The sequence below is a fragment of the Anas platyrhynchos genome, chromosome 7 (genome assembly GCF_047663525.1).
Source record: "Anas platyrhynchos isolate ZD024472 breed Pekin duck chromosome 7, IASCAAS_PekinDuck_T2T, whole genome shotgun sequence".
NCBI classification, from domain to species: Eukaryota; Metazoa; Chordata; class Aves; order Anseriformes; family Anatidae; genus Anas; species Anas platyrhynchos.
The window spans coordinates 39,680,563-39,706,968 of record NC_092593.1 but is presented as its reverse complement, the minus strand read 5'-3'; the positions used below and the strand labels follow the sequence as shown (position 1 = coordinate 39,706,968).

Sequence of the window (26,406 nt, the reverse complement as noted above, 5' to 3'; positions counted from 1 at the left end):
AAGTAACATATTCTTTAGGTGAAGTAGGCTGGCTATTTCATGTTTTGAAGTTGTTTCATTGAGCAAGAACACAAAATAAGATCTAACAGAGGGGGCTTAAAATGCTTTAATGGTGCTGTTACATTGTATTAAAATACATAATGTGGCAGAAAGCCTCTGATCACAACATCACATCAGTGTTCTGGCGCCACTGTCTAGGACCACTGGGAAAATCTGAATAACAGAGCAGCTTCTTGACATTTCTCTTGGGCACTTCTAGTAGTGCTCTACTAAGGAAGAGCATAGTCCTCAGTTACCTTCTTAGCTGAAAGAGGGAGATGTCTAAGTTACAGGGAAATATTTCCCAGATTTCTTCCATGATTTTAGTCTTTGTGTGGTCTTTCAAAGCCCTATGGTTGTACAGGACTCCAATGCATAGAGTTGCTGTGTACAGCACAGTAAAAACATTGCCAAATAAGCCAATTTTATTTTTTCAACTTAAAAAGATGTAGTTTGTAAAGAGATCTTTACAAACTTGGGATGGCAGTATTTTCAGTTTAAATATTCTGCTAGTATGCACATAATCCAGAGTTGGTAAGATATTCAAATGGTAGATTTTTCATTTTAAAAAATACAAATTCCCCAGAGGTTACTGATGGTGGAAATACTACTTGTTCACTTTTAGTAATCCTGTAATTAAGAGCCATATGTATAGAAGCTGTTTTTATAAAAAAAGTAACAGGTACATTAAATTAATTACAACATTAATAAGGGAGTTAATAGCTTATTAAAAAACTTCTAAAGTTTTTTTAATTGAGGGTTCCTCTGTTAAAGACCTTTAAAGCAGCATTCAATTGCAAAATCTACCATTAATGCAAGTACCAAATACCTGAATTCTGCTCTGTATCTGCATATGAGCTGTCTTAAAACTGTTAATGCAAACTAGTGATCCATACCCTTTTATTAACTATTATCAAGAGCTTTACTAGCTAAAATGCCAGTGACTTGTACTGACATAACCACAGTAGGATTAAACTGCTCTGTAAGCTTGAAAAGTCAAATTTTCATATTCTACCCAAACCAACCCTTGAGTGGTGTGGTTATCAAATATATTTAATAAGAGTATGTAGTAACAGTAACTTCATTCAAGTGCAACCCACTAATTGAGTAAATCATATTTGAGTAGCTAGAAACAAGCATTTATTAGGTATCTGACATAACAATATATATCTCAGACTTTGGGGGAACGTAAAATACAATCCTATACTGAATCAATTCAGAGCATCTTCATTGAGCTTACATTTGGATAGGTCTGTGCAAGATAGTATGAAACTCTTGATTGTGTTCTCTCACCCTTTTTTTTGTTCTTTTCCTTTTATGCCACCTGGAGGGGATCTCTGTCCTTCTCAGACACAATTACGTTGATTTTGTTCTGTAGCTGAACAGTTAGCATGTCACCCAGCTCTGACAAAAAGCCTCTCTCAGTGTTACTGTGTTCACACAGAATAACACTTATTCCGTTGGCAACTGCATCCAGAATATCATGGTGGGACATCTCTCCTGCCATTTTGAGAAAGAAATGCCATGGTAGATTGCACACTGTTTAGGAAGCCGTTTCTTTGCAATGTATGCAGAATCTTAATTAGAAACTGGGAAGATGCAACAGGGGAAGTAGCCCATAAGGATAGATGCAACGCCATCTGCACAGTGTAAAAACATGACACTCCTACTCTAGCATCCCTTGAAGGACTTTCAGCTGGTGTCCCCAGTGTACAATTGAGCAAAACCACAGAAATTCCATGCTAATTTTGAATAATAGTAGAAGATTTTGCCACTTAGGGCAGGAAATAAGTGTGCAGAGTGGTTTGGAAGTGGACTGTCTAGATGTCATACATCCACTCAACAGTGTTGCTATTGATGGAGGATAGCAACTGAGGAAGGCTTGTCAAGGCAGCCCTTGCATTGTGGAGCAAGCTGTAGGAACTACCTGTCACGCTATCAGAAAAAAGATAATGGACTAAGTATCTCTTTGGTCAGATATGCTATTATGGTCATTAAGTGGAAGATTCTGTAGTCTATTCTATCTTCCTTCAGGGAATTCTGTAGGGAACTGAGGAAATACGTAGTATCTTGCCAAAAGAAAAAAACACTGAAGGTTGCGATAGACTTTTCTATCAAACACTGATTTTGAAATCATGCGTGGTTAACGGTTACTTGAAATGACCATCAGTGTGCCATACAGCCATCTGATCTATGTTACCTCTACTTCAGTGTTACTCTGTCATTCCGGTAACTGATCATTTCTCAGTTGTAACAGGCAATTTTTTTCTGGCCAAACCTTTCAACAGTCAACTCTTTCTTCTTTTTTTGTAGTGCCTATTTTTATAAAGATAATGAAACAACATAATCTCTTACCTGTGAGGTAGAGGTCAGCTTCCGTTCCCTTCAGGACACTGCTCCCAGAACCAGCACAGAGAGCAGCTTTCTTCACTGGCGAATCTGCAGGATACAAGGTGCCACAATTAAACTTCTTTCTCTCTGTTCAGCCTTTGCATCAGTATTGCTATTAACTGTTTCACAATAACTACTACCTTGATTTTAGGGCCAATGTAAATTTGTTGGAGGAAGAGATGTGTTTGTCAGTTTGAAAGAGTCATAGGCCCACAGCATCTCTGATAGTAAGTAAAATCCTCTATGTACCAAGAAGATGCATAGAAATTTTTCTACAAGGGACTGTGAGAGCGGAAAACTCCAGCATAAAGATTTGTTGCTGGCTACTGCAGCTTAGCTCTTTCTAGTGAAGTGTCGTTGGTTGGGTTTCTGAACTCTCTAATTCTCTGCTACTTTTTCCAGGACTCTAAAGTTCCACTGTGTTTGTTTTCCAAACTAATGATGCCACTAAGGCAGCATCTTCTCTCTGAGTTATAACTGGTTCCTAATTCTTAGCTTTCAGAAGGCCAATCTCATTGCAAACTGAGAGCTCCTCCACATCATCAAAAATTTGCCTGTTTGCTATGACTGCTGATTCCAAGCTATTACATATCGCAGAATCACAGAATCATCTAGGTTAGAAGAGACCTTCAAGATCACCTAGTCTGACCTAACACTAACAAGTCCTCCACTAAACAATATCACTAAGATTAGTCAAGTGATGTAATCAGATAAAAAAAAAAAAAAAGTTCTCAGATGTATAAACTCCTATTCACATTCCTATTCACATCTAAAATGGAATCACAGATATGTGGTAGTGACAAGGAATTTAATTGTGCATATCTAGCATGTTCAGTACAAGAGGTGGGGTGGGCAAAGAATTTTCAAATTCTATTAAGGTTTTACAGTATGTTGCCATGCAATTATTGTTGATGTGACTGGAATCAAACACTACAATCCCACACCACAATGACAGGTTTCAAAATAGACTTGTTTTGGTTTTAGTGCAATTGGTAGTATAAGAAGCTTGTAACAAGACTTCTGTCTCATACAATGCAAAGAGTTTTCAACAAATTTGCTCTCACAAATTCTATTAGCTATGCTTCTTGGATAGGTAACTGGGATAAGAGGATACATGTTCCATTTAGTAGTGACCACCCTTTGAGCTAGCATACTAGGATGTAGAGCTTAGGGATATGGTTTAGTGGGACTGTTAGCGTTAGGTCAGAGGTTGGACTCGATGATCTTGAGGTCTCTTCCAACCTAGAAATTCTGTGATTCTGTGATAGTTTGCCTTCTCTGTCACCACTTCTTCATTGAAGCATGGATGGTTATATGTTCAGAAGGATACCAGAAAGCACTTACTATTTTAAGGTGCTTTTAAATTTAACATTCAGTCACAAAAGGGATCATACAGTGAGGTACTACACACTTGCATCTGATATCTTGGAGAGAGAAATCTTAGTCATTATAGAAATTATGAAAAAATATGTCTCGTACTCAGCTTGTGGTATCCCTCCTTCACACTGACAACCAGCATAATACAGAATCGCCAGTCAGAAATAAAGATGATGCTCTTGTTCCATGATTGTATCACAGAAAATCTAAAACACTGACTCTTGCCTTTAATTAGTGCTTCATACTACTTGAAAATAAACCTATCCAAGGCAGGAATATTTTACACTCCCTCACATACACTCACAGTACCTGGAATACTAGTTCAAAAGGGCAGTCTTACTGGCAGGTTTGTTTACCTAGTGTCTTGCCTGTTCCCAGCGCTAGGCGGACGTGGGGTAATTTTAGGTGACTTTTGATACGCTCGATAATGTCTGACAAGGAGGCTGGTTTACTCAGTGTGCATAGACGTCCCATTCCAGTATGTGGAAGAAGAGGCTGAGGGGAAAAGAAATTCAAATTACTGCGAGAAAGCTGACTCCAAAAGTTTACACTGTTTTCCCTAATATACAAAAATGAGTATATTGGGTGTTAAGGATGAATACCTCTGTACTTTATGAACAAACATGTATGTGATGTTCTTAAATGTAACGTAATAACTAGACTAGGTCTCGGAACTGATTTTAGAATTAGTTCAGACCACGCAGCTATTTTCATTGTTTGTGAAAGTGTCCATGGCTTCAAATCCCCAGAGGCTAGTATTTCAGAGCACTGACAGGTAGCATAGGAAACCTGTAATGCCAGTGAATGCTGGACTTAAGTTTTTAGGACAGTCAGCTCACACAAATAGTACATTCACTGGAAGTAATATGTGATTTTCTTACCTTTTGTAGTATGAGAATCTCAGTCTTGTGATCAAGAAGGCTGTTCTGGGACAATAATGCCACCACTTCTAGCAGCGCTTTCTGAGAGCAGTTCAGACTGACTCGTGTTTGCTCCTCATCTTCAACCCTGAAGAAAGATATGCTTGGTGTTTACTAAGAGACTAGATAAAATTTCAGCATCATATTAGTAGAAAATAAAGCTGTTCTATCACAGAGGATATTCTATCAGAGAGAAAGGAAAAAAATAAGACACCAGACATGGTAATAGTCTAGTGTACTCTGCTTTCTTGGAGTAAACAGATACAGGAATTTAACTCAGCTGTCCTCATTAAACTTCTTGTAAACACTCTTCTTTACCACTTCTAATTCGTGTGATGCTACATGCAATTAGTTATCACGTAGTATAACATGGATTGATCAGAAGGGGATGATTATCCTGTAAGTTTCTCAATCTGTTGCTGAAAAAATAGCAGCAATACACAGAGGAATGAAGTGGTTACAACAGTAAAATACAGTTCAAGCAACAGAAAAAACACAACATTAGAGAATGAAGCAGATACCTGACAGGGAAAGTAGTGAGACAGAAGATCTCCTGGATGTCTTTGGTTTTGGAGAGCACTGTCTCTAGATGTTCAGCGGTGTCTGCACAGAATTCTATTCGGTGAGTGCCTTCAGTTGGATAGCTTGGAGAGGTTGATGGGTGCAGTGGGACGGAATTACAGGCACCTGAGAAAACAGCGCCGAACTGCAGCTTTAGAGAGTTGGATGATGTAGCAGATAATGAGTTAGCATATATCCAAAAGAGATGCAACTTTGAGAAAATTTTGCACGTGAATCCATTTTCCCTGACCAGAAATGAGGACTCTTTTCCTGTTGTCTCCATTAAGCACAGTCTATTTTAAGTGCAAAGAAGTTGATGGATATATATTATTTTTCATTCTTAATGCTGTTCAAATTTTATCCTAAGAATTTTACAAAACAAAAAAAATAGTTTCTGGTTTGTAAAGCAGGCTGGATAAGACACAGTTATTTTCATGCATTAGCCACAACATAAAATAAAATCTAAAAATTTCTGATACTTTTAAGGCCTGTAGAAACAATGATATCTTGTACTTTAGAAATTAAAGGCAATGATTGAAAGTCAGCTGTCTACACTCTTCAACCAAGATAGACAATAAATATGCTGCACCAGTTCTGGCTATATCCAATAGCAAAATCATGCATCTGGAAATTTCATCCAGTGTTTGTATCTCGTATTCCTCACCAAGATGAATCTCCCTAAGAGATGGTATGGGTACTTTGAAGTACTATAATAACAATTTTTAAAAGTACTCAAATCATATTTGCAAGAACCAGAGGAAAGGAGAATGAGAAGATCCCTACATAGAACAATTTGATGAACATGATGAATACTGATGAGTAATTTGACCAATATTTTGTTCTTAACAGAATCTCACCAAGTCCCTTTGTTAGCCAGTTATTGATGCCATGAGGTATGGCATCATATGCCGTGTGTGGGGAGTAAATCCCAATTCTGTGCTCCAGAGCTCGGACCACCAGCCGTTCCTTCCAGGTCTTCCACGTTACTCGCTTGAGCGGTGTGAAGATAGGGGGGTGGTAAGAAAGAATAAGGTCTGCTTTCTTCTGCACTGCCTCCTCCATTACCTCCTCGGTGAGGTCGTTAGTGAGGAACAGGGTCTTCACAATGTGCGGCGGGCTTGGTTCCACCAGCAACCCCACATTGTCCCAGCTTTCAGCCAGGGAGAGGGAAGCAAAGTTGTTCAGAGCAGAAACGAGTTCCCCGAGATTCATAAGGGAGCGCGAAGGCGAGCGGCCCGCAGCACGGATGCAAGACAGAGGTCGGCTCACCAGCTGCAACATGCGGGTACCTGCAGAGAGGGGAGATAGCGGGGGCGAGCGCGGGCACCTACCGGGCCGCGGGGGCAGAGCCTTCGGGCTCGGGGCGCCGTCCCGCTGCCTCACGGAGGCGCAGGCAGCCTCGTCCCGCGCAGCTCCGCCACTCACCTCACGCCACAGCAGCTTGAGGCCGAGGGGGCCGAGTCTGCGCTGGGCCCTGCCCCTTCCGCCGCGCAGCCGGGGCGGGCATCAGCCTCTGCGCTGCGACGGTGTGAGGTGCGGGGCGGGAGGGGCCCGGGAGTCTGAGGCGAGGGGCGGTGGGAGATCTGTGGAAGCACCCTAAGTCCGCGGGATCGGAGCGCGGCCGTGTGGGTCAGGCGGGAGCCCAGGGCAGGGCCCTGGGGTACTTCATCGGGCCCTGTGGGGGTCTCGGTCCCACTGCTCCGCAGCCGCTGGCCTGGGCTCGCTGCGGGCGCCATGGTTACCTGAGACGGCCTGCCAAGGCAGGGAACTGGCCTCTTATTTGCGTGTGGGGGGAGGTATGAAGGTAGAAGTTGGTGTGTAAAAGTCTGATTTTCACACAGTTAATCCTTTATTATTGTAATTCGGAATGGTTTATGTGGAAGTCGATATTAACTTTAAAAAAAACTTGTATCCTGCACTTGGATGCAGGTGCCTGTCTTCTGGAGGCACTGACGACTCTCAGGTGGTGGCTTTGAGATCATACTTATATGTAGACACTGTTATGTGTTTTTTCTCTGTGAATTGCTGTTATTTATAAAACTGTAATCTTTAAAAAAGGTGTAAGTATTTAGGATAAACTCTTCTGAAGAAATGCTTTTTTTTTTTTTTTTTTTTTTTTGGCCTCCCCCCCACACACTTTCTCTAAGCTATTTTGTAGTTTCTGGTTCTTTATGTGCTGGGCAGTTGCATAATGCAAGTAAGACATTTATCCACAGAGTCACTTGAATATTACTTCTAAACTATGGTGAAAAAGCTCATAACCACACAAATGTTTCATAATCGGAAAGAACTGGGAAATGCTGGGGGGAAAATGAACAAAACAAATTTCATGTTTTCTTTGCAGGCAATTGCTATATACAAAATTACCTCAGCTTTTTGATGAGCAGACATGGTAAGAACAATAGCACAGTGTATGTGTATTCATGTTTTCTGAAATGTTTGCTTCTTGGAAAGTGAATAGCAGCTCTGCATCTCAAAGGATTATGTATTTGTACTCTGATGCTGTGGAGAATCTCTAATGAAAAGTGCAGTTTTCCATCTAAGACTTCTACAAGATACAGTGAAAAGGGAAATGGGTTAATTTACAAATTTATCAGTCTAAAATATAATTAGACTTCTTCTCTAAGTTAGTAAATATTAATCCTAGTTTGGCTAATGCTTCATAATCCAGTTTGTTTCTTTTACCACAGAGGCATTGTAAAGTTGCAAGCTCATAGTCCTGCTTGAGTACATGTAACATTCTATACTTGCAAGCTTTTGAAAGCTTAACAAATCAGAAACTAGAGGTAGGACTATTTGTCTTAAACAATATATATGCACCTTTGTAATGTCTCCAAAGGTATTGCAGACAACTATTTTCTCTACTTTGCTTTTATAATTCTGGAACAGTAGGCCAGTATCATCATGATGCTGATTTTTATTAGTTTTTCTGTACAGTTATTCCTAGCATACCACTACAGTAATTGTTTTCACGTAGCTTAGCACTTTTTGTGGAAGCACTATGATATATATTGGGCCTATAGAGAGATACATTTGCCTTGGTAGCTGGGTAACTGTCACTTTAAATTTTATGAAGCCTACATATAAATTATTAAGAAAAGTGTGTGATTTTGTACAGTTATTTGTTTGTGAGGGCAGACTATGTATGGTGCCATTTAGAACTATCCTATTGCTCAAAAGGCTGTAATCAGGTAGTGCCCATCCCTTGTTCCTCTGCTCGTAAACTAGTGAGGTATGTGTACCACAGTGTGGCCTCCCAAGTACGTGTTACCTCGATTCTTCAAATTGGCAGTGAAGTGACTGTGTAGGTCCAGTTCAGAGATGAATAACGTGTTTCTGGATTGCAACAGCATGAATCCGAGGCTCTGCATTTCCATGGCAAGCTTGATTTGTCCTGAAATTAAATGAAACTGGCATTCTCTGGTGATGGCAAAAGGTTTGTGATAGTAGCCTTGCCTATTGCCAAATATTGGAACAATGGTTATATGCAGTGGGAATTTGCTTATGCTCTCGATAGGACTGGAAAATGAAACTGAGTCTATTAGCTGTTAGCATTTCATTTCTGATTTAATTATTTTTGTGACTCTTGCTCAGGCTGTCACGCTGCATACTGATGTAGGAGATATTAAAATTGAATTGTTTTGTGAGCGAACACCGAAGACTTGTGAAGTAAGTCAAATAACAGGAATGAGACTGTCTAGTGTTGAAGCAAAGCATTAGAAATGGTGAAGACCACAGAGGAGGTGAAATGACTGTCCCAATTTATCTTTTAACATAATGGAATATTAGCATTTTTAAGCTGGTGTGGAACTTGTGCAGCGTATACTTGGGTGTTGTGTAATAGTGCCTAAAGCTTTGCTGCCTCTTTCTCACCAGATAGGTTTGGCTAAGGGTTGCTTGTCTCCAAGTTTTGATGTATCCCAAAATGTCCTTTGCCCTTTAGGTGAAACATGGGTTATGGCCTGGGATTCCCATATTTGCCTTGGTTTGCCTGCACTCAGTCAGATTTGACTTTTCTTAAAAGTAAGAATCACTGGCTTAAATTGAAATCAGTTACTTTTGTTGGGGGGAAAAAAAAAGAAGAGGATTGAAGCTATTGATTACAAAATTACAACACATTTGCAAAATAAAAATGTTGAATGAAAATGATATTTATGAACGTGTTTCAGTCCTCATGCTTGTTCCTCAAGGCAGATGGCCTTGTGCTGTAAAGCTTTATTTAAAATCCTTTGTGTCTGTGACAGTGTCAAAGGAGCAACTTCAGCATAATTTGAGGATGACTGTTCTGTGGCAATACTCTGTGGGATTCACCTAATGATTATTCAACCCATCATAACCTTCTTCTATGGGAGACAAAGGAAATAGGAGCTCTAAACACAAACTGCAGTCTATTGAAAATAGATACTGTAAAATACTTTTCTTGTGTTTTTACAGCTGTTTCTCTTTTGGCAATAGATGCCACACAGGACTTTTTAATCCTTAGATACATGTAGTTTTAGCAGTCAGTATGTCAGAGTAACTTGTAAATTCATTTTTTTCCTTCATGTTGTAATTCTGTAGTTCTAATGTTTCTTTAAGCCAAGTTAAGTACTATGTTAGTTTGAGGCTTTGAAATTTGATATCTCAGAGTCTTCCTGATCTCAGGTGCAAAACTTGCTTCTTTCATTCCCAACAGTCCATCTTTGAACTGAAGTGAAATTGTCTTTCTCTAAAGGCATTTTCCATGCAAACTAATTGCCAGTACTTATCAGTAAGGATAAAGGTATTCAAATTGTGTTTCATAAACTATGTAAGGTGTAGAGATCCTTTCAAAGAAATGCATGTTCCTTCACCAAATGAAAGAAAATATTTATGAATCCCTCATCAGATCTGTCTCCTGGATCATGCTATCTGCGAACAGTTTCACCGTTGCCTTTTTTACTTCCGTATAGCCTGCAGATAATTTTTATTGCATTTGGTACTGTTTGTAACAATGGCAAGCTCTTCAGAGGGAAGGAAGATGCCTGAGTGTTATTTATATTTTTTTAACAGTCAACAGTAGTCTGGGACAGTGGACAAATGCCATTACATGGTCACAGTGCAAAGCAGAGGCAAAAGTTTTTAGTCTTGCCAATGCATTTGAGTAATACTTCAGTAACAGAGAACATTATTTCTGAATATTTTAATATGATTTGTTTCATTTCCTTAGAATTTCCTGGCTCTGTGTGCTAGTAATTACTACAATGGCTGCGTATTTCATCGGAATATAAAGGGCTTCATGGTTCAGACAGGGGATCCATTAGGTAAATTCTTCTGTCAATGTCTCTTTATAGTGACGCGCGGAAAAGACTCCACATAGGGTTGTAAAGTAGGTATACTTTATTGCGGTGCACCGGACACACTAGGAATAGCTTCCCTCAAAAAGTGCGCACCTGCATGGTCGTCTCTCACAACTTTATACACAAATACTGTTAACATATTACATAAGCTCTAATACATATTCATTAATTTCCCCGAAAAGGTGGGCCTCTTCCAAGTACTCATTTCCATAGTCCCCACCCTTAGCTCCTTCCGGTTGCGCCTGCACAATGTAGCCTGGTGGTCGTGGGCTGGGCTCTTTCAGGATGAAGGCAACAAGGAAGAGGAGGTTACACTTTTTACCTTTCTGGACTTTGACCTGCTGTTGGACAGTATTTAGAAGTTTTTTGTTTATCTTTGCCTTGTTTCCTACCAACAAGTTGTTCATTCTTTCCTAATGAGATGTTCATTTTTCCATCATCTGTTGGGCTTGCATGATATCTTCTTTTAACATCTGCTTCTCATCTACATCCCTATAATTAGGATATTTTTAGGTTCTCATCCACATCCCCAATAATTAGGATATTTTACCATATATGTAGCTAAATACTAATTCAGATAGGTTTTTAGCATCTTCCCCATCTCAATAGTAAAGTTATATAGAAGTAAAACAAAGGATCAAGAAATATAAAGAAATTATAAATATCAATAATTATAGAAACAAAATGTTAAAAAAAATAAAATATTATCGTATTGTTAATAGAGGTTTTAATGATGTAAGCTTACTGAAAAGTTTCCTGTGGTGAGGTTACAGAAAAGCATCCATCTGGTTCTAAATAATGTAATGCAGTAGTAATGCATTCTGTAAACTTTGATTTTTTTCAGCTCTTTCCACTAAATACATGTATGACTAGTAGCAGTTAACTGTCGTGGTTTCTCTGGTTTTTTTTTGGCTGGAAGGCTACACTTCTTCTAAAGCATTTGGGAAAATGTCCCAGATGTTGTTAACTGTTTGGGAGACTGTCTGATTCAACTGTGTGTCTGTTTGCAGTCATACTGAATTTAATTTGAGGATATGTCATTATTTTTACATAGAGTTCTAGCGCTCCTCAGTATCAAGCCATGAGATCATTATGCCTGGCTCAAACAAAATAGAGTCTGTCTGGGATCTTTGTTGTAAAATTTTATAACGGTACGTTATTCCTGCATTTCCCAGTCTGAAAATCATTAATATATTGTGGTTCTTCTTTGTCAGGGACTGGGAAAGGAGGTAACAGCATCTGGGGAAAGAAGTTTGAAGATGAATTCAGTGAATACCTAAAGGTATTTCTGTGCTCTCAATATGCAGTTATGTTTTCAGATAAATTCTTTACAGGTTGGAGGGTGATCAGTGTTGTGCTAGATTAAATTACCTGTTTTGTGATTGTGAAATAAAGTATAATCCCAGAGGGAAGGGATAGAAAGCTTATTATTAAAATAGAAGCAGGCATTGTAATACTTAGCAAGTTAGATTTGAGGGTTATCATTGCTGAGAACAGAAGCAGCAATTTTTAACAAAATATTTTTCATGCACTGAGGGCAAAGGAATCATTTCTCAATGTAAAAGCAAATTTGACGAGCTAGTTGTTATAATGTGGGTTGTGATAGAATGTGGTATTAACAAGAATGGGTTTTAATAATGACATTGAGGAGAGCAATAAGTCACTGAGCACTTGGTACAGGTTGATGTCCTGCTTTCACGGGTGTTCATTCATGTTGATTTTTTTTTTCTTTCAGCACAGTGTCCGTGGGGTGGTTTCAATGGCAAACAATGGCCCAAATACCAATGGATCGCAGTTCTTCATCACTTACGGCAAGCAACCACACTTAGATATGAAGTACACTGTCTTTGGGAAGTGAGTGATCCAACCATTTGCCTCCTAGCCATAGAGTGTGATGGATCTGAATGTTTCAGGGCACGTACAGTACAAATTTAGAAACTTTGGGTTCTAAAGCTCTTTAAAATATTCGATGTGTATATGTAAATGTATGCTCTTGCACTGTCATCAGAATTAGTTACCCTAAAATGCTGCTCCATTTTTAGTAGTAAGGAATGCAATTACCTCAAGAATGGAGCTGGGTTGATTTTTTTTTTTGTTATTTATTGATTTTTAAGCTAGTTGTTCCTGCTTGCCATTTCATACTGTGCCCAAATGGGTGCATCCTAATTTGTAGTGAACTCAAAAATAACTGGATACACAGTTGTAGGGTTTATTGACAAGCAAGAGTCTGATCTGGAACTCGGTATGTGGATGGATGCAGTACTGACACTGTCATACTTTTGTTTAGACGGAAATTCTGTTGAGCAGATAAAACTTGTGGAACCGGCAGTTCGTAAAACTAGATTAGGTTATTTAAGATTTATCATTATTTTAAAACTGATAACATACCATCCCTAAAGCAAATGTTTAATTGTTGAGTCTTTCAAATGCTGCTTTTTCTTTCTCAAAATCATGGTAATATCTTTTCTTTTGTTTGTTGTTAAGAAGTCTGTAGCATGCAAGTGAATCTTGTTGAGAAAAATCTGTTTTTTTCAAAGACTTAAATATTCAAAAGAAACTGGTGAAAAGTGAAAAATATTATTGCCTTCCACCTGCTTTGTTTATAGGCAGGTGGAAGGTATAGGCAGGTATAAGCATAGGTGTTCCTTTTGTTTCTGTGTTTGTTTAGTAGTGATTGAAAGGTTTTTTTTGGACATCTTCCTTAGAAAAGAGTAGAGGCTCTGACAGGTTAACTTTGCCAGATTTTCTGTGGCAGTTTAAGATACTCCTGACCCAGTTGCAGAATCAGGAGTACAGAATATGTAGTCCATGCTCCAGCCCACAATTCAGCATACAAGATTCAAAGAGCTGATGAATGTGACAGTGAACTGAACTGTAAATGGTGTGTGTTTTCTGCAAAGTCTGTTACTGGGAAATAAATTGCCAAGACTTAACCAAAAGGTAAGAGGTTTATTAGAATAATCCCTCTCACCACTTCATCAGCCCGATTGGGCATCTGAAAGTTTAAATGCAGTTGTGCCATTAGACTTGCACAGTTATTGGTTCTTTCCAATCTTGTCTTTGTGCTGGAAGCTTAGTAATTGTAATTGCACATTTGGAAGTTGACTTTCTAGCCATGGGATTTCAGTAATTCACAGTGAGGTCTGGTCTGGCTAGTGTCTTGTCAGTCAGTTGACTGGTCAGTCCTGCCTGCAAGGAAGTGCAGCCAGGGTCTTTACAGAGGTGTGGTTGGTAGAAAATATGTTGTTGTCAGGTCTGTGGAAATTATTCATTCTTTTACCAGAACCTGTTATGGATGATTAACATTTCCTTTCAAAATAGGTTATATGCCATATATAAAGTTTTGGCTGCCTTATTTGTATAATTTGCTTGCAGAGTCCTTGTACTATGATACTTGGCTAACTGTGAAGTGTTTTGAGATACCTCCATTGTGAAAGTTCAGTCATTATTAGAAGGAGATTCCTAGCAGTTCTGCTTTTCTTCCAGAGTTATTGATGGCTTGGAGTCCCTGGATGAGCTGGAAAAGCTGCCTGTGAATGAGAAAACCTACCGACCTCTTAATGATGTTCGCATTAAAGATATTACAATTCATGCCAACCCTTTTGCTGTGTAGCCACAAACAGTCTTGACACGTTCTTTAGAGATTGGTCAGGTCAACTGCTGGGTGATTATGGTGGTTAGAGTGTCATTAAAAAGGGGACTTAACCTTGATCATACCTTTGGTCATTGAATGCAGGGTTTTCAGGTGCTGTGACATTGTCTGGGAGTTGTCACAGGGGAGTCTCGTGCTTCAGAAGACAGTTTTTCCAGAGTATATTCCTTGATTTTGACTTCTAAACTTTGCTTCTTGAACTTGTAAAACAAGAAAAGACTTTCAAAAATACATATATTTTTGCAAACCTTTGTTTTCTGCCTCGTCTTTCACTGTGATAACTGTGTTGAAACAACGGGCTTTGCTACAATTTCATAGTGTCAGTTTTCTGAAACTTTCCCATGTAAATTCTAATGTTCCTTACAGTTTTTTAGAAAATTCACTAAGATATGTATTTTTTTCCTCTAGGTGAAAGCAGTGTTACAAATAGAGGAAACTTTTCTCTGCTAGTGGATTAAAGACAATGTTTAGAGGAGTTCTTGCTCTTGCACTGGCATGTTGGGATGGTAACCTCTTCAGCCTCTGTGGAAGGTAGATCATAAACAAATGCTTTAGCCTCTGGCACAATACTCTTGGAATGAAAGAGTGAGTGTTTGTGTCTTTATATAGCTGTTGTTTGAAACAAGGTAACCTTGGATTTACTATTAACTTGTTTTTCATCACTTCATTGCACAAACAGTAGAGGATAAACACAACAAAAAGTATTGACTGAAAAGTTATGGTCAGACTTCTAACCAAGAATACACTGATATACCCAAAATAATAAACGATATTATGGCTAAGATGATACTGAAGAACAAATAAGAGAGAGATGTTCTTTGGTCCTGTTTGAGACCAAATGTTGCTGGACTCAAATAAGAAAGTCTGCGAGAAGGTACAGAAATGTCTGAATATTGAGTGCACAGAAGGAAAAATAAAATACATACGTACAAATATGTATATTACTGATCCAATGCTCAGTTCACTTAGTATAGTAAGCATAAAATAAACTGACTTAAGCAGGGAAAAGTGCAATTTGAATGCAGAAAAGCAGTTCTCCACCTTGGGCATACTAGGCAAAGCAGTGTTCTGTTCTTCCCTGAAAACCTCCTTGTTGTAGATTTAAAAAATGCATTTTGGCATCAGTTTGTTTTATTGAAGCAGGAAAAATCATTTTGTTTCCACAGAGGTCCATTTTCTGGCTATCATACAGAGAGGTGAGAGCATACATTTCCAATTCCAACTGTGTATGAGACACCCACAATGCCTGCATCCATCTCTTTGCCTTTTAAAATAAAGAGGTGAAATTATTTGCAAGAGAAAGGCAAAGGTATGCATGTACAGGCTTCTGAGGAGTTAACAAGCAAAGGCTTAGTGTCTACCAGAGTAGATCAGTACCCTCTCTTTGGGACAAAATTTCTGTATGGATGAATGAATGAGGAATATATCCATTCTGTTGCATCTCTTAGTATTGTTCTGGAGTTCAGGTGTGTGTTTAAGGGGAAAAAAAAAAAAAGAAGAAAAGCATTTGAAAGTGCCAAAATGTTGTTAGCAGAAGTCTTAAGAGATTATGTGTCTCTTTGGTATGTGGTGTTGCTTAAAGCTCCTAGCCCTTGCTCCGGACTTCCTACATTATACCCTACTACATCAGTCAGTCAGGTAAAGGATTTCATTATTTCAGCTCTGTGCTCTTCCTGTCTTTTTCATGTTACCAGCACATAACAGCAGCAAGTAGACAGAAGCAGGCAACTGCATGTTGGGCTGACACACTGCCACTACTATTATGCAGAAAGAAATGCATACTGAGAATTTGCCTACAGTGCAGAGGAACTATTAGTTATATTAGAGGAATTAGTTCCTCTAATTTAAAATGCTGACATCTAGCACTGAACTCAGTAGAATTTCAGGTCTGCTTTTTACCTCTACAAAAAGACTGATTTATAGAATGTATGAAATACAGGAACAGCAAGCAATTTGCTTTCTGCATGATACATACATTTAGATACTTCCTTTTTTATCTAAACTTGCATATTGAAAAGGGAGTGATCTCATGGGACAGATTTGCATCCTGTTTTGAGTCATATTACACTTGTTTTCCTGTTCATGGTTCTGAACCTCTTCCATGGGAACTTGGAATACAACAGGAAAAATAACGGTGGGGTTGGTCCCATCCACTTCTGAGAGAGACACAAGAGTGGAAGTGTAATTTTTTTGGGCTGGTTGATGGGTACAGCAAATGTGCAGTTTAGTTCTTGCATACAGCTATAGGATTAGTTGGTGAAAATTAAAAAAATAAAATAAAAGCGAGGAGGGCCATCTATAAAGGCTTTGAAGTGTTTCAGAATGTTTAGTGCTTTCCAGAATAAAGGAATATCTGTGTTTAGAGAACAGATATATATAGACTGTTGCAGCATTTCAGGACTCCTTTATCCTTAGGTGCTCTTTTCCCACATAAATGAGATGGCAGACAAGATGTTGGACAGCTGGGCTTTTGGAGAACTGAATTTCAGGTGTGGTGCTGGGTAGCTTTGCTAAGTTGGTGGCTGATGGGTGGCGGAGCTTGTGCCATGAGAACAAGGTGAGCAGAACCCAGGGGGAGGTGGGCTGTCTGGTACAACTGCTTCCCTGTGCCCGCAGTGAGCAGGAAAGCAAGGATTCGTTTTGGGGGAGTCTTTTTTTTCTTTTTGTCCTGTGGGCAAAAATAAACATCTGTATGTTTATTTGAAGAGTTGTATTTATTTTGTTTTACAATGGGTATTTATGTTCCACCCAGCCTTGAAAACATGACTAAAAGCTAGTAAACGATTCCATGACACATCAAAAAAAAAAGTGGTGGCCAACTATTTAGAAATATTTTTAATGCCAATCATTTAGAGACAACTCTATTTTGTTAGTCAACAGAGGTACTTTAAACGTGTGCTGCTTTAAAGCTGAGTATGTGCATGAACAATTTGTCTGGGCATGCAGAGAGGCAAAAAAAAAAAAAAAAACAACAAAAACACAACAGCAAATCAGGCTTTTATTGCCAAGGAGCAAAAATGATGACGTGTCCATGAAGAGTCACAAAAAGCAGCGTTCTGGTGGTCACTCTTAAATGGGGGTTAGCTTTATTTCTTTCATCATCGCGTTACGCGATGCTGAAGAGCCCTTGGCAGGAGTCTAGGAGAAGGTTTTTACACTGGGGCTACTTTCAGAGCCAGAATTTTCCACCCGGTGTCCCGGAGGCTACCGTGAAGCTGCCGCCAGCGGGCCCTTAGCAGCGCAGGTGGCGCGGGGCTACTGAGGGGGCGCTGCCGCTGGGCCCGGCCCGCCCCGCCCCGCCGTGTGACGGGGCCGCGCTCCAGAACGTTCCTTGGCAACGCCATTTTGTGGCGAGCTGCGACGCGGCGGCGGTCCCCTGGTGGCGGTTCGTGGCGGCTTGGAGAAGGGCGGCGGGTACCCCGAGCAGCGCAGCGGGTACCCCGAGCAGCACAGCGGGTACCCCGAGCACGGCTGCACCCCGAGCTGCTGAGGTGGGTTGGGCGGGCAGGGCGCAGCGCTGCCGTGCAGGGGAGGGGGGAGCTGAAGGACGGGGGCGGGCTGCGAGATGGGATGGGACAGGGCGCGACGCCACCGCAGCTGCCTAGGGGTTGGGGATGGCCCGGTGGACGCTGCCGCGGTGCGGGGATGTGGTGGCCTCCTGCCGGGGGGAGAGGCAGCCCGCGGCCGCTCGGTTCGGCTCGGCGCCGCTGATTCGGGTGGGCGCTGGGCCGCCGCCTCCCCGCGGCCGCCATGTTGTCTGCCTGCGCCTAGTGCCGTGCCCCGACAAAATGGCCGCGGCCGTCGCTCTTAGGGGGCACCTCGCGGGGCCGAGCGGAGCCCACGGCCTCGTCCTGGGGCAGGGACCCCGGGGGCGATGGCAGCCGCCGAGTGCCCTGTGACAGGCGCCTCTTGTCTCCTGGGGGCGCCGAGCTGGCCGGGGGCGCCGGCAGGGGTCAGCGTCCTGCTGCGGTACCCTGCCGCGTTTGCCCGAGCTGAGCCTGGCGAGACGTGACCCATTTACGATCGGATAATAAAGGAAAAGTACTAAGAGACTTTACCTTTTTTTAGAAAGCCAGTAATTAAATACTTAGTAGATCCATGAGTTTTACCGCCACTTCGAGTTAGCACTGGAAATACTCCGGGAATCTACAGAAAAGCGTGATAGAAGTTCATGACAGATTTTCTGAAATCTGTATAAAGCACAGTGGGCAGTATTTCACACAGAATGGCCCAGATTGGAAGGGATCTCTCAAGATCTTATAGTCCAACTCCCCTGCCAAGCAGGATCACCTAGAGCACATTGTGCATGGTGGCATCTAGGCAGGTTCTGAGTATCTCCAAAGGGGACTCCACAACCTCTCTGGGCAGCCTGTTCCAGTGCTTTGTATGCGTTTTTAAGTACACATACGATTTATGTTTTCCCAGTGCACACACCATTTATTATAAACAAGGGTGCTTGAGCAGCTTTGCAGAAGTAACATTCTCAGTGTGTGTTTAGTACCTGGACCACAGTGCTTTCGCTTTTAAGAGGTAGCTTATTTTATTGGGTTTTATTCACTTACCAAAATAGTTATTTTGAAATGAATTGAATTTAAAAATGGTGTGGAGAAAGGAGGGAAAAAATCAAAGTTGGGTAGTTGAGGAAAAATTGTCATTATACTTTCAGTTTGATACTAATGGCTTGTCTATGGAAGCTGTTTCAAAGAGCAAAATACTTTTTCTGTTACAGATGCGGCATTCCAGGCGAACTAATTATCCTGACTGGGATGAAAAAGAAAGTTGGGATCGCAGAAGATGTGACAGTGGTCATAAGAGGAAGAGGAGATCATTTAGTGGTACACAGGAGAACAAGCACTTCAAGCATGATCTTTCTAAACTTACTGATAGGTAAATAATGTTATGATTTCTGATACAAATAGGGACGTGCTTTAAGATTTTACTATCCTGATCTGGTCATCTGATAACATACTAATTTTTTGAGTTGGAGATCTTTCAAGATAGGTGTCTTACACCCTACAACAAAAAGCTGTCAGAGATACTGGAAGTTATTTAATTAGGTTTACTTAATCTTTTGTTTGTAGTAACTGTTCAGAATCCAGATCCATAAATGAGAGAGACCATCATGAACGACGCTATGTTGAAGAATACAGAAACGAGTACAACCCAGGATATGATAATGGACATCATCACAGAGACCATGAAAGTGGTTATCACAACCATAGTAGCAAATCATCGGGATATAGTGGGAGGAGTAGTTACAAAAGGAAATACAAGACACATCACAGTGCCTGTCATCATCATCATCATTCACAGGTGGTATGACCAATTTTAATTTAGGATTTTGTATTTTAGGAAAATAATCTCTCATCTGGGCAGTAGTAATTGAGGGGGCTTGGGGAAGTGTGTTGATAATATTTACAGATTAGTTCTTTTGTTTATATTAATAGGTTTTTTTTACTATTTTTTTTCTCTTTAGTGAGAACATACAGTTTGTAGGTATGCTTGTGATACCACAGAACATAGTCTTGCTATTTGTTCGTTAGATATATTTGAGCCGATTAATGAGTAAAAACGATCAATTGGAGTACTTAAAATACAGGCATTGCTTTCATGCCTTTAAAACTTAAAATTATGTCAACTATTTATTTCATCCCTACCCAAAAATCCAAATACAAACTTTCAAACTTGCTTTTGAATAAGTATCACTGAAATCAAGCAAGGATGTCAGATTTTTGCACTTTTTTTGGTATTGATTAAGATGTTTTAGGTCTTGGTAAAAGTCTGTAGAATCGGATAACTACGAAACTGTCCTGTAGCAGGGTAGTTTTTCTGAACTTCGTCATATATTTAACTGTTAAAAAAGTTGAAGATAGGATTTGTAGTTAATATCTTCAGCTGAGGCAGACGAAAGTAAATATATATGTTATTTTTGTGATTAAAAAGAACAAACTGAAAACTATTATTAAATATTTAGACCAGCGACTTCAACTTATTTAAGACGGGTATTCTAGTTAGCCCACAGGGGTAATTTATATAAGATAACAATTAAATCTTTTTGCTATAAGAAGTGAGGGCACTGAAATCCTAAAGCAAACTTCAGTGAACCAGTCTTTTAAAAGAAAAAAAATTGTGTTGTAATTTTTTGTTGCCTTGCCACTTTGAGTATCTTATCTGAAAATCTGTTCCTTGCCATGTTTTTCTCCTGTAACATAAACTATATGCCCTGTGAATTTCTGGGGACTGAATTTGAAATTGCTCCTGCCAACCGTTTGTGGCCTGGCGTGTATCTGAATGCCTGAATATCTCCCTGCTGAATGAATTTCGTATTCTGACCTGAATTGACTCGGGTTTATTGATTGGCTGGACGATCTTGGTGCCGTTCCAGAAGAGTCATCGAAGGAAAAGATCCAGGAGTGTAGAGGATGATGAGGAGGGTCACCTGATCTGTCAGAGTGGAGACGTACTAAGTGCAAGATGTATAGAATATTTTTCAAAACTTATTAACTTTTCAGATAGAGTAATTTCTTTTAGCGTAAGATGTGAGGGGGCTTTGGAAGTCTTTTCTTTCTGTCTTTTTTTGTTTTGTTCGGGGGGGTGGGGGTGGAGGGGGATTGTTACTCTTTTTCGGTAGAACTTAAATGCATTTCTTGTTTCTTTTTCCCCTTTTTCCCCCCAAAATAGTAAACGAAGTTAATGAATGTTCTAGAATGAGATACCTGTAAATGTGCCTTGATGAGAGATGTCCAGTAACATCTCTCAAACTAGATGTTTACATTTTTAAAGAAGCACAGTCTAGAATAATCTTCAGTGATAGTATTTATTTTTGGTTTTGTTTGTTTTATTTTTGTTTGCTTGTTTTTTTAATGACTGAGTAACTTCACAGCTTCTGTGATTGACAGTCCGTTTCTTTTTAGATGAGATTGTTGCTACTTTGGGTGAAGGTGCTTTTGGAAAAGTAGTGGAATGCATTGATCACAAAGCGTAAGTCTTTTTTAATAAATACCTGTAATTTTTCTTGCTGATACTATCACAGCATGAATATCATGAGGTGCTTTCCAATTGATTCTGTTGAGTTTACCTTTACTTTCTCATGTATTGCTCTGTATTTTGTTACATTTTGACATAACAGTAGGTGTTTTTTTATTTTCAAGTGGCATCAACAGGGGAATTCTGAACACTTCGTGGTTGGAATTAGAGATCAAACTGTTCTAGTTATTAGCTCAGCTTTCCCATTGGGGAAGGTTTCTTGCATGTTCCTTGAAACGTATATGGTACGGTGTTTGAAAAAATATATTGTGTACCTTGAGGCAAAGTAAGCACACGTTTGTGCTTAAATATGAAAAGATAAAAGTGAACAGTGCATTGGACAGAGGACCGCTGTGGTAAGCAGTTCCACAGACACCTGTCTGTGACGATGTGTCATGAGTCTTCATATATACTTGCACCAGCCCCAGTCCTTTGAGCTTAGGCATGGGGAGTCTTAGCCTGGCATTTGGGTCATCTCTCAGTGCCAGTTCTGTTCACCAAGGGGAGCCTTGAGTAATTGGCATTTCGCAATTGCTACAATGCAATGTTGCGACTGTTTCTTATCAGCAAGGGAAACCTCACTCATACTAAGTCACTTGGTCCCTGGCATTTTTGCTTCCAGCCAGTTTAACCCATTCTGCAGTTAGGCCTTCTTGCTGTATCATTTCCTGCAGAAAAGTTGCAATTACAGTTTCCTTTTCAGTGGCCAGGTAGCGTTCCTGTTGCTGTTCCAAATGTATGTTAGCACATAGTGGCAGAAAGAGCACCTTGACTTAACGGTAAGGCAGGACTGGTGGAGGTGCCATTGGGTGCATGTTCAGCCTGAGAACTTGTCCCTGGCAGAGGGTAAGGGGCTGACTGGCAGGTGGCCTAGACCTAGTTGGGTGAAGGTGAGTCTCAGGCCCTGCACCTCCCTACTTCTGTTGAGTAGGGAGGAAGCCTGTGATACTCTGTGGCATATGTTCAAATATCATCTGCAGTGATGCAGTGCTGTTTGGGTCCAAAGAGTATATTATAAATCAATAATACGTTTTTGTTTGATGGCAGTTTTTCTCTGTAAAATAGTATGAAACTAGGTTGGTTGTCTTCTAGTTAGTGTAGAAGGCATTTGATAGTTCAATTTTTGTTTCTTAACTGAAGAAAATCTGTCAGTTTTGACAGTTGTGTTGGGCTGCAAGAGGTAGAAGTTCCTGCAATAGCAGCCCAGCATACGTAAACACATGATATATTGTAAATCAGTAATTTAATCTTTAAGAATACCACCAATGTACGAAGTATCAAGTAAGTCTAAAAAGTGAATAGTTGATGAGAGACGAAGTTTCAGTTGTGCTTTTGTGTATATGATTTTTTTTAATTGAAAGTCAGTATGTACTTAAAATCATCTTGATAAGGTTCAGCGATTAATATTGTTATTAAACAATATATATGATGGTAATTACTGAATACTCTTAGTTGAAACTACTCATCGTTCTAATGACTGCTAAAACGTGTGTATTTCAGGGGAGGTAGACATGTAGCTGTGAAAATAGTGAAAAATGTTGATCGGTACTCCGAAGCAGCACGTTCAGAAATACAAGTACTGGAACATTTAAATGCATCAGATCCCAGCAATACATAGTAAGTGTACAAAAAAGACTGTACGTTACCTTGGCTTTAAAAATACTCTATAGCGTGTGTGTTTTAGAAAAAAAATCAAAACACGACAAAAACCCTAACTTCAGTACTGCAAACTCAAAATTACTACATGATAGCTTTGAGTATTTTTTTTCCTAAATCATACCAGGTTTCTTCCTTTGTGTCTCAGAAAGCTTGAGGGCCCTTGCTGTTCCTTTTAAAGGATGCTCTAATTCTTGCATGTGTGTGTACAGCTGTACACCAGCCCCTCTGGTGGTGTGAGCTTTCATGCAGCACAGGGCTGCCAAGCCTTGACAGGCACTAGCTGTTAGTTCTGGATTGGATTAAATTTTCACATGATCTTCTTCAGACCTGTGAGACTGACTTAGGAGTCTGCTGTAGCGAGAGCAGTTGTACTAATGCGTGAGCAGATTTATCACAAGTTGAAGTACTACCTCCCTTATAATGTTCTTCTTGTGTGGGTTAGAACTTAATCAGTTCTCCCAGGGCTGCTTTTTAAGTGTCACCGGAAGGGGTCTCAGTGCTTCCAGCAAGTTTTTTGTTGTTGGCATTGTCCTCCTGTTCCTAATTTCTCAGTTCAGGAAAGGTTTTGTATTCTGATTTTTTGTAGTCTGAGTTGACTGGAGCATCTCACCTGGAACCAACATTTGTTAGGGTTTTTGATTGTTTTGAAGCTCTGCTACTTGAAGTAGGTTAGCGTACACACAAGGGAATGTTAAGCCTCTAAAAGGCCATAGTGGACGATGTTATATGATGTGTTACGATGTCAGCATTATATAACTTAAGTGTTGAAATTCATATGGTTTCCTGCTTTCTGCAGTCGCTGTGTCCAGATGTTGGAATGGTTTGAGCACCATGGACATGTCTGCATTGTTTTTGAGCTACTGGGACTCAGTACCTATGACTTCATTAAGGAAAATGGTTTTTTGCCATTTAGACTGGACCACATTAGACAGATGGCATATCAGATATGCAAATCTGTGAACTGTAAGTGTATTTCTTTTTTTATTACTCATTAAACTTTCTTAACAGAATTTGCTAACAATGATATTTATCTTGCAGTTTTGCATTTGAACAAACTGACACACACAGATCTCAAACCAGAAAATATTTTATTTGTGAAGTCTGATTATACAGAAGAGTATAACCCCAAACTGGTAAGTTGCTGTCATCTTCCCTATCCCACCCTCAGCCTTCTGGGCTTATTTTGTCACTTGAATCCCATTGTCTGTTTAATTTCAGAAACGTGATGAGCGTACACTGAAAAATCCAGACATCAAAGTTGTGGACTTCGGGAGTGCAACGTACGATGATGAGCATCACAGTACTTTGGTGTCTACAAGACATTACAGAGCTCCTGAAGTTATTCTAGGTCAGTAGAAGTCTTTTTAGTGCAAGAGGAACTGTCTGCTTTTTAATCCAGTGCTGATAATTTTAAGCACTAACCACATACAGGAAAACTGATTTTTAAAAAAATGTCTTGTTTTTAAATGTGCCTGGTTAGGCAGAGTACTGCCTATTTTCATAGTGGAAATGAGTTTTGTGCAGTCTGTCATGTTGGTAAGATTTTATCTTCAGGATTTTAGTATGCTATTGAAAAGCACTACCTTTTAACTGGAATTGTGCTCCAGAAATACAGCTTGCTCAAGCTGTTGAGCTGTTTGTAGTACAGTATAAAAATGAGCTTCTGAATTTTTTGACAGCACTGGGATGGGCACAGCCATGTGATGTTTGGAGCATTGGATGTATCCTCATAGAATACTACCTGGGATTCACTGTATTTCCGGTAGGTAGCTGAACCTCAAAGAGATGCAGCACAACTTGGTAAATAACCTTTAGACAATTGAGTGGAATGGGGGGGAGGAGGGGTGCAAGATACTGTGCTGTACTGGTCTGCGCTGCCAAGTTGAGGAGAAGAGGAGCTTTCTTGGAAGAGGCTACAGGTTACATATAGTAAGCAGTGTAGACAGCTTGATGAAAGGAGATCCCACTCTACTGCAACTAACAAGGTTTCTTCTCAGAGGCATCTGGTATTACTCAAGCATGCAAAGCACTTGTTCTGACAGCAGTGCTGGAAGGTGAAATTTATGAACCAAAAAAAAGGAAAAGCAGGGTAAAAGATGAGAATAACACCAAAAAAAAAAAGTACATTGTAAGTCAATTCAGGTAGCAGATAACTACAGGCTCTCTTTATTAGTTAATCTGCAATTGATTATTGCTTGCATGGTATATAGTACAAAGTTGAAGGATGGTTGGTTTGTGCTTCATGGTAACTTCCTCTAACAATGAAGGTGAACATGTTGTTGTTTGTTTTCTTCCAGACCCATGACAGCAAAGAGCACCTAGCAATGATGGAGCGAATACTGGGGCCTTTGCCTAGTCATATGATACAGAAAACCAGGTAAGTACATTTTACCTTCACAACTTCATTTTTAAATTAAAATAGAAGTTTGGTTTAACAGCAAATCGTAAGGGAAATGACAAAACACAGACAACTGAAGGGACAAGAAAGAAAAAAGAGATGAAAAAGGAAACAAGAAAGTGAAAAGAAAGAAATGATAAGACCAGGGAAAAGAAAAGGGAGAAGACAAGGGAGACGAGAGAAAAGGGGAAAGACAAAACACAAAGACAAGTCAGATGAGGGAAAAGACATGACAAGACAAGGGACAAGACATAAAAGGTAAAGGGTAAGAAAAAGGAATAGGAAAGAATGGGGAAAAGAAATGAGAGAAAAGAAAAAGGGGAAAAGACAAGGGAAAAAAGGAAAGGAAAAAGACAAGAGAAGGGCAAACTGATGAACTTGTGTTTAAACGTGGAACATTCTCATGTAGGTATTTTCCATTGTGAGTAACGTGCTGATAAACATATTTGGGAGGGGGCAAAACAGAATTTTTGAGTAACAAATCATGGTTTGTTTGTTCAAGGAAACGCAAATATTTCCATCGTGACCAGCTGGATTGGGACGAACACAGTTCTGCTGGTAGATACGTCTCTAGACGTTGTAAGCCACTGAAGGTAAAATGACAGAAGGGAAAATACTTCAGGAGAGGGGAGCTGTAAATACGAGATTTTTTTTTAAAAAAAGTTTTTTGTCTTCTATTCATGAAGGAATTCATGACATGCCAGGATTCTGACCATGAGAACCTCTTTGACCTCATACAAAAAATGTTGGAGTATGACCCAGCCAAACGCATTACTCTTGAAGAAGCACTAAAGCATCCTTTTTTCTTCCCCTTGAAACAAGAAAAAATTGCGCTGTCTCCTGTAGCTGAGCATGCTGATACAGATGGTATCAGTCCGCCAAAGAAACATAAAAGATTTTAAATATTTACTGTGTACAGTTATTTTGTAAATGCCCTATTTGTATTAATGCCTCTCTTTGGATACTTAAGTTTAACTTAGCTGCTGACATAAAAGTTATTTAAGAAAAAGCTGCTGATGAACCCGATTGTGTTTCCTTAACAAATAAAATCTCAATACATTTTTA

At 39.8% G+C, this 26,406-nt stretch overlaps 3 protein-coding genes across 11 annotated transcripts; 2 read left to right on the top strand and 1 right to left on the bottom strand.

Annotated features, from left to right (window-relative positions):
* Positions 1-88: 88 nt before the first annotated feature.
* NIF3L1 (NGG1 interacting factor 3 like 1) lies at positions 89-6,853 on the bottom strand. Of its 2 annotated transcripts, none has more exons than XM_027461907.3 (7): positions 6,714-6,853; positions 6,146-6,577; positions 5,249-5,414; positions 4,689-4,815; positions 4,164-4,302; positions 2,395-2,478; positions 89-1,539 (listed from the first exon to the last, which is right to left on the bottom strand). In XM_027461907.3, exons 2-7 carry the CDS (start codon positions 6,567-6,569, stop codon positions 1,355-1,357), a joined length of 1,125 nt encoding a protein of 374 aa, XP_027317708.3. In that variant the 5' UTR covers positions 6,570-6,577; positions 6,714-6,853; the 3' UTR covers positions 89-1,354. The 2 variants fall into 2 exon arrangements, with proteins under 2 accessions (XP_027317708.3, XP_038038070.2); XM_038182142.2 differs by having other exon boundaries at positions 6,146-6,438; positions 6,620-6,762.
* On the top strand, positions 6,729-14,510 carry PPIL3 (peptidylprolyl isomerase like 3). 6 transcript variants are annotated; one of them, XM_005014537.6, is made up of 7 exons: positions 6,729-6,821; positions 7,633-7,680; positions 8,883-8,957; positions 10,477-10,570; positions 11,821-11,888; positions 12,342-12,460; positions 14,093-14,510. In XM_005014537.6, exons 2-7 carry the CDS (start codon positions 7,678-7,680, stop codon positions 14,217-14,219), a joined length of 486 nt encoding a protein of 161 aa, XP_005014594.1. In that variant the 5' UTR covers positions 6,729-6,821; positions 7,633-7,677; the 3' UTR covers positions 14,220-14,510. The 6 variants fall into 6 exon arrangements, with proteins under 6 accessions (XP_005014594.1, XP_027317711.1, XP_021124572.1 ...); XM_021268897.4 differs by lacking the exon at positions 6,729-6,821 and adding an exon at positions 6,953-7,048; XM_027461909.3 differs by lacking the exon at positions 6,729-6,821 and adding an exon at positions 7,241-7,288.
* CLK1 (CDC like kinase 1) lies at positions 12,342-26,248 on the top strand. Of its 3 annotated transcripts, XM_027461904.3 has the most exons (14): positions 12,342-12,460; positions 14,667-14,789; positions 18,988-19,145; positions 19,340-19,574; positions 20,644-20,734; positions 21,173-21,239; positions 22,785-22,901; positions 23,740-23,906; positions 23,982-24,076; positions 24,162-24,291; positions 24,623-24,705; positions 25,241-25,320; positions 25,844-25,934; positions 26,028-26,248. In XM_027461904.3, the coding sequence occupies exons 3-14, from the start codon at positions 18,988-18,990 to the stop codon at positions 26,241-26,243; spliced, it is 1,530 nt and encodes a 509-aa protein (XP_027317705.1). In that variant the 5' UTR covers positions 12,342-12,460; positions 14,667-14,789; the 3' UTR covers positions 26,244-26,248. The 3 variants fall into 3 exon arrangements, with proteins under 3 accessions (XP_027317705.1, XP_027317706.1, XP_027317704.1); XM_027461905.3 differs by lacking the exons at positions 12,342-12,460; positions 14,667-14,789 and adding an exon at positions 17,527-17,749 and having other exon boundaries at positions 19,340-19,571; XM_027461903.3 differs by lacking the exons at positions 12,342-12,460; positions 14,667-14,789 and adding an exon at positions 17,552-17,749.
* Positions 26,249-26,406: the final 158 nt, after the last annotated feature.

Coding starts and splice junctions, on each gene's coding strand:
- NIF3L1 (XM_027461907.3), bottom strand. CDS start 6,569: ATGTTGCAGCTGGTGAGCCGACCTCTGTCTTGCATCCGTGCTGCGGGC. Junction 4,303..4,688: donor AGATTCTCATACTACAAAAG/GTAAGAAAATCA, acceptor TTTTCCCCTCAG/CCTCTTCTTCCACATACTGG. Junction 1,540..2,394: donor AGCTGACCTCTACCTCACAG/GTAAGAGATTAT, acceptor TCAAAATGGCAG/GAGAGATGTCCCACCATGAT.
- PPIL3 (XM_005014536.6), top strand. CDS start 7,156: ATGGTTTATGTGGAAGTCGATATTAACTTTAAAAAAAACTTGTATCCT. Junction 11,889..12,341: donor AATTCAGTGAATACCTAAAG/GTATTTCTGTGC, acceptor TTTTTCTTTCAG/CACAGTGTCCGTGGGGTGGT. Junction 12,461..14,092: donor AAGTACACTGTCTTTGGGAA/GTGAGTGATCCA, acceptor CTTTTCTTCCAG/AGTTATTGATGGCTTGGAGT.
- CLK1 (XM_027461904.3), top strand. CDS start 18,988: ATGCGGCATTCCAGGCGAACTAATTATCCTGACTGGGATGAAAAAGAA. Junction 24,292..24,622: donor AGCTCCTGAAGTTATTCTAG/GTCAGTAGAAGT, acceptor ATTTTTTGACAG/CACTGGGATGGGCACAGCCA. Junction 25,935..26,027: donor GACGTTGTAAGCCACTGAAG/GTAAAATGACAG, acceptor CTATTCATGAAG/GAATTCATGACATGCCAGGA.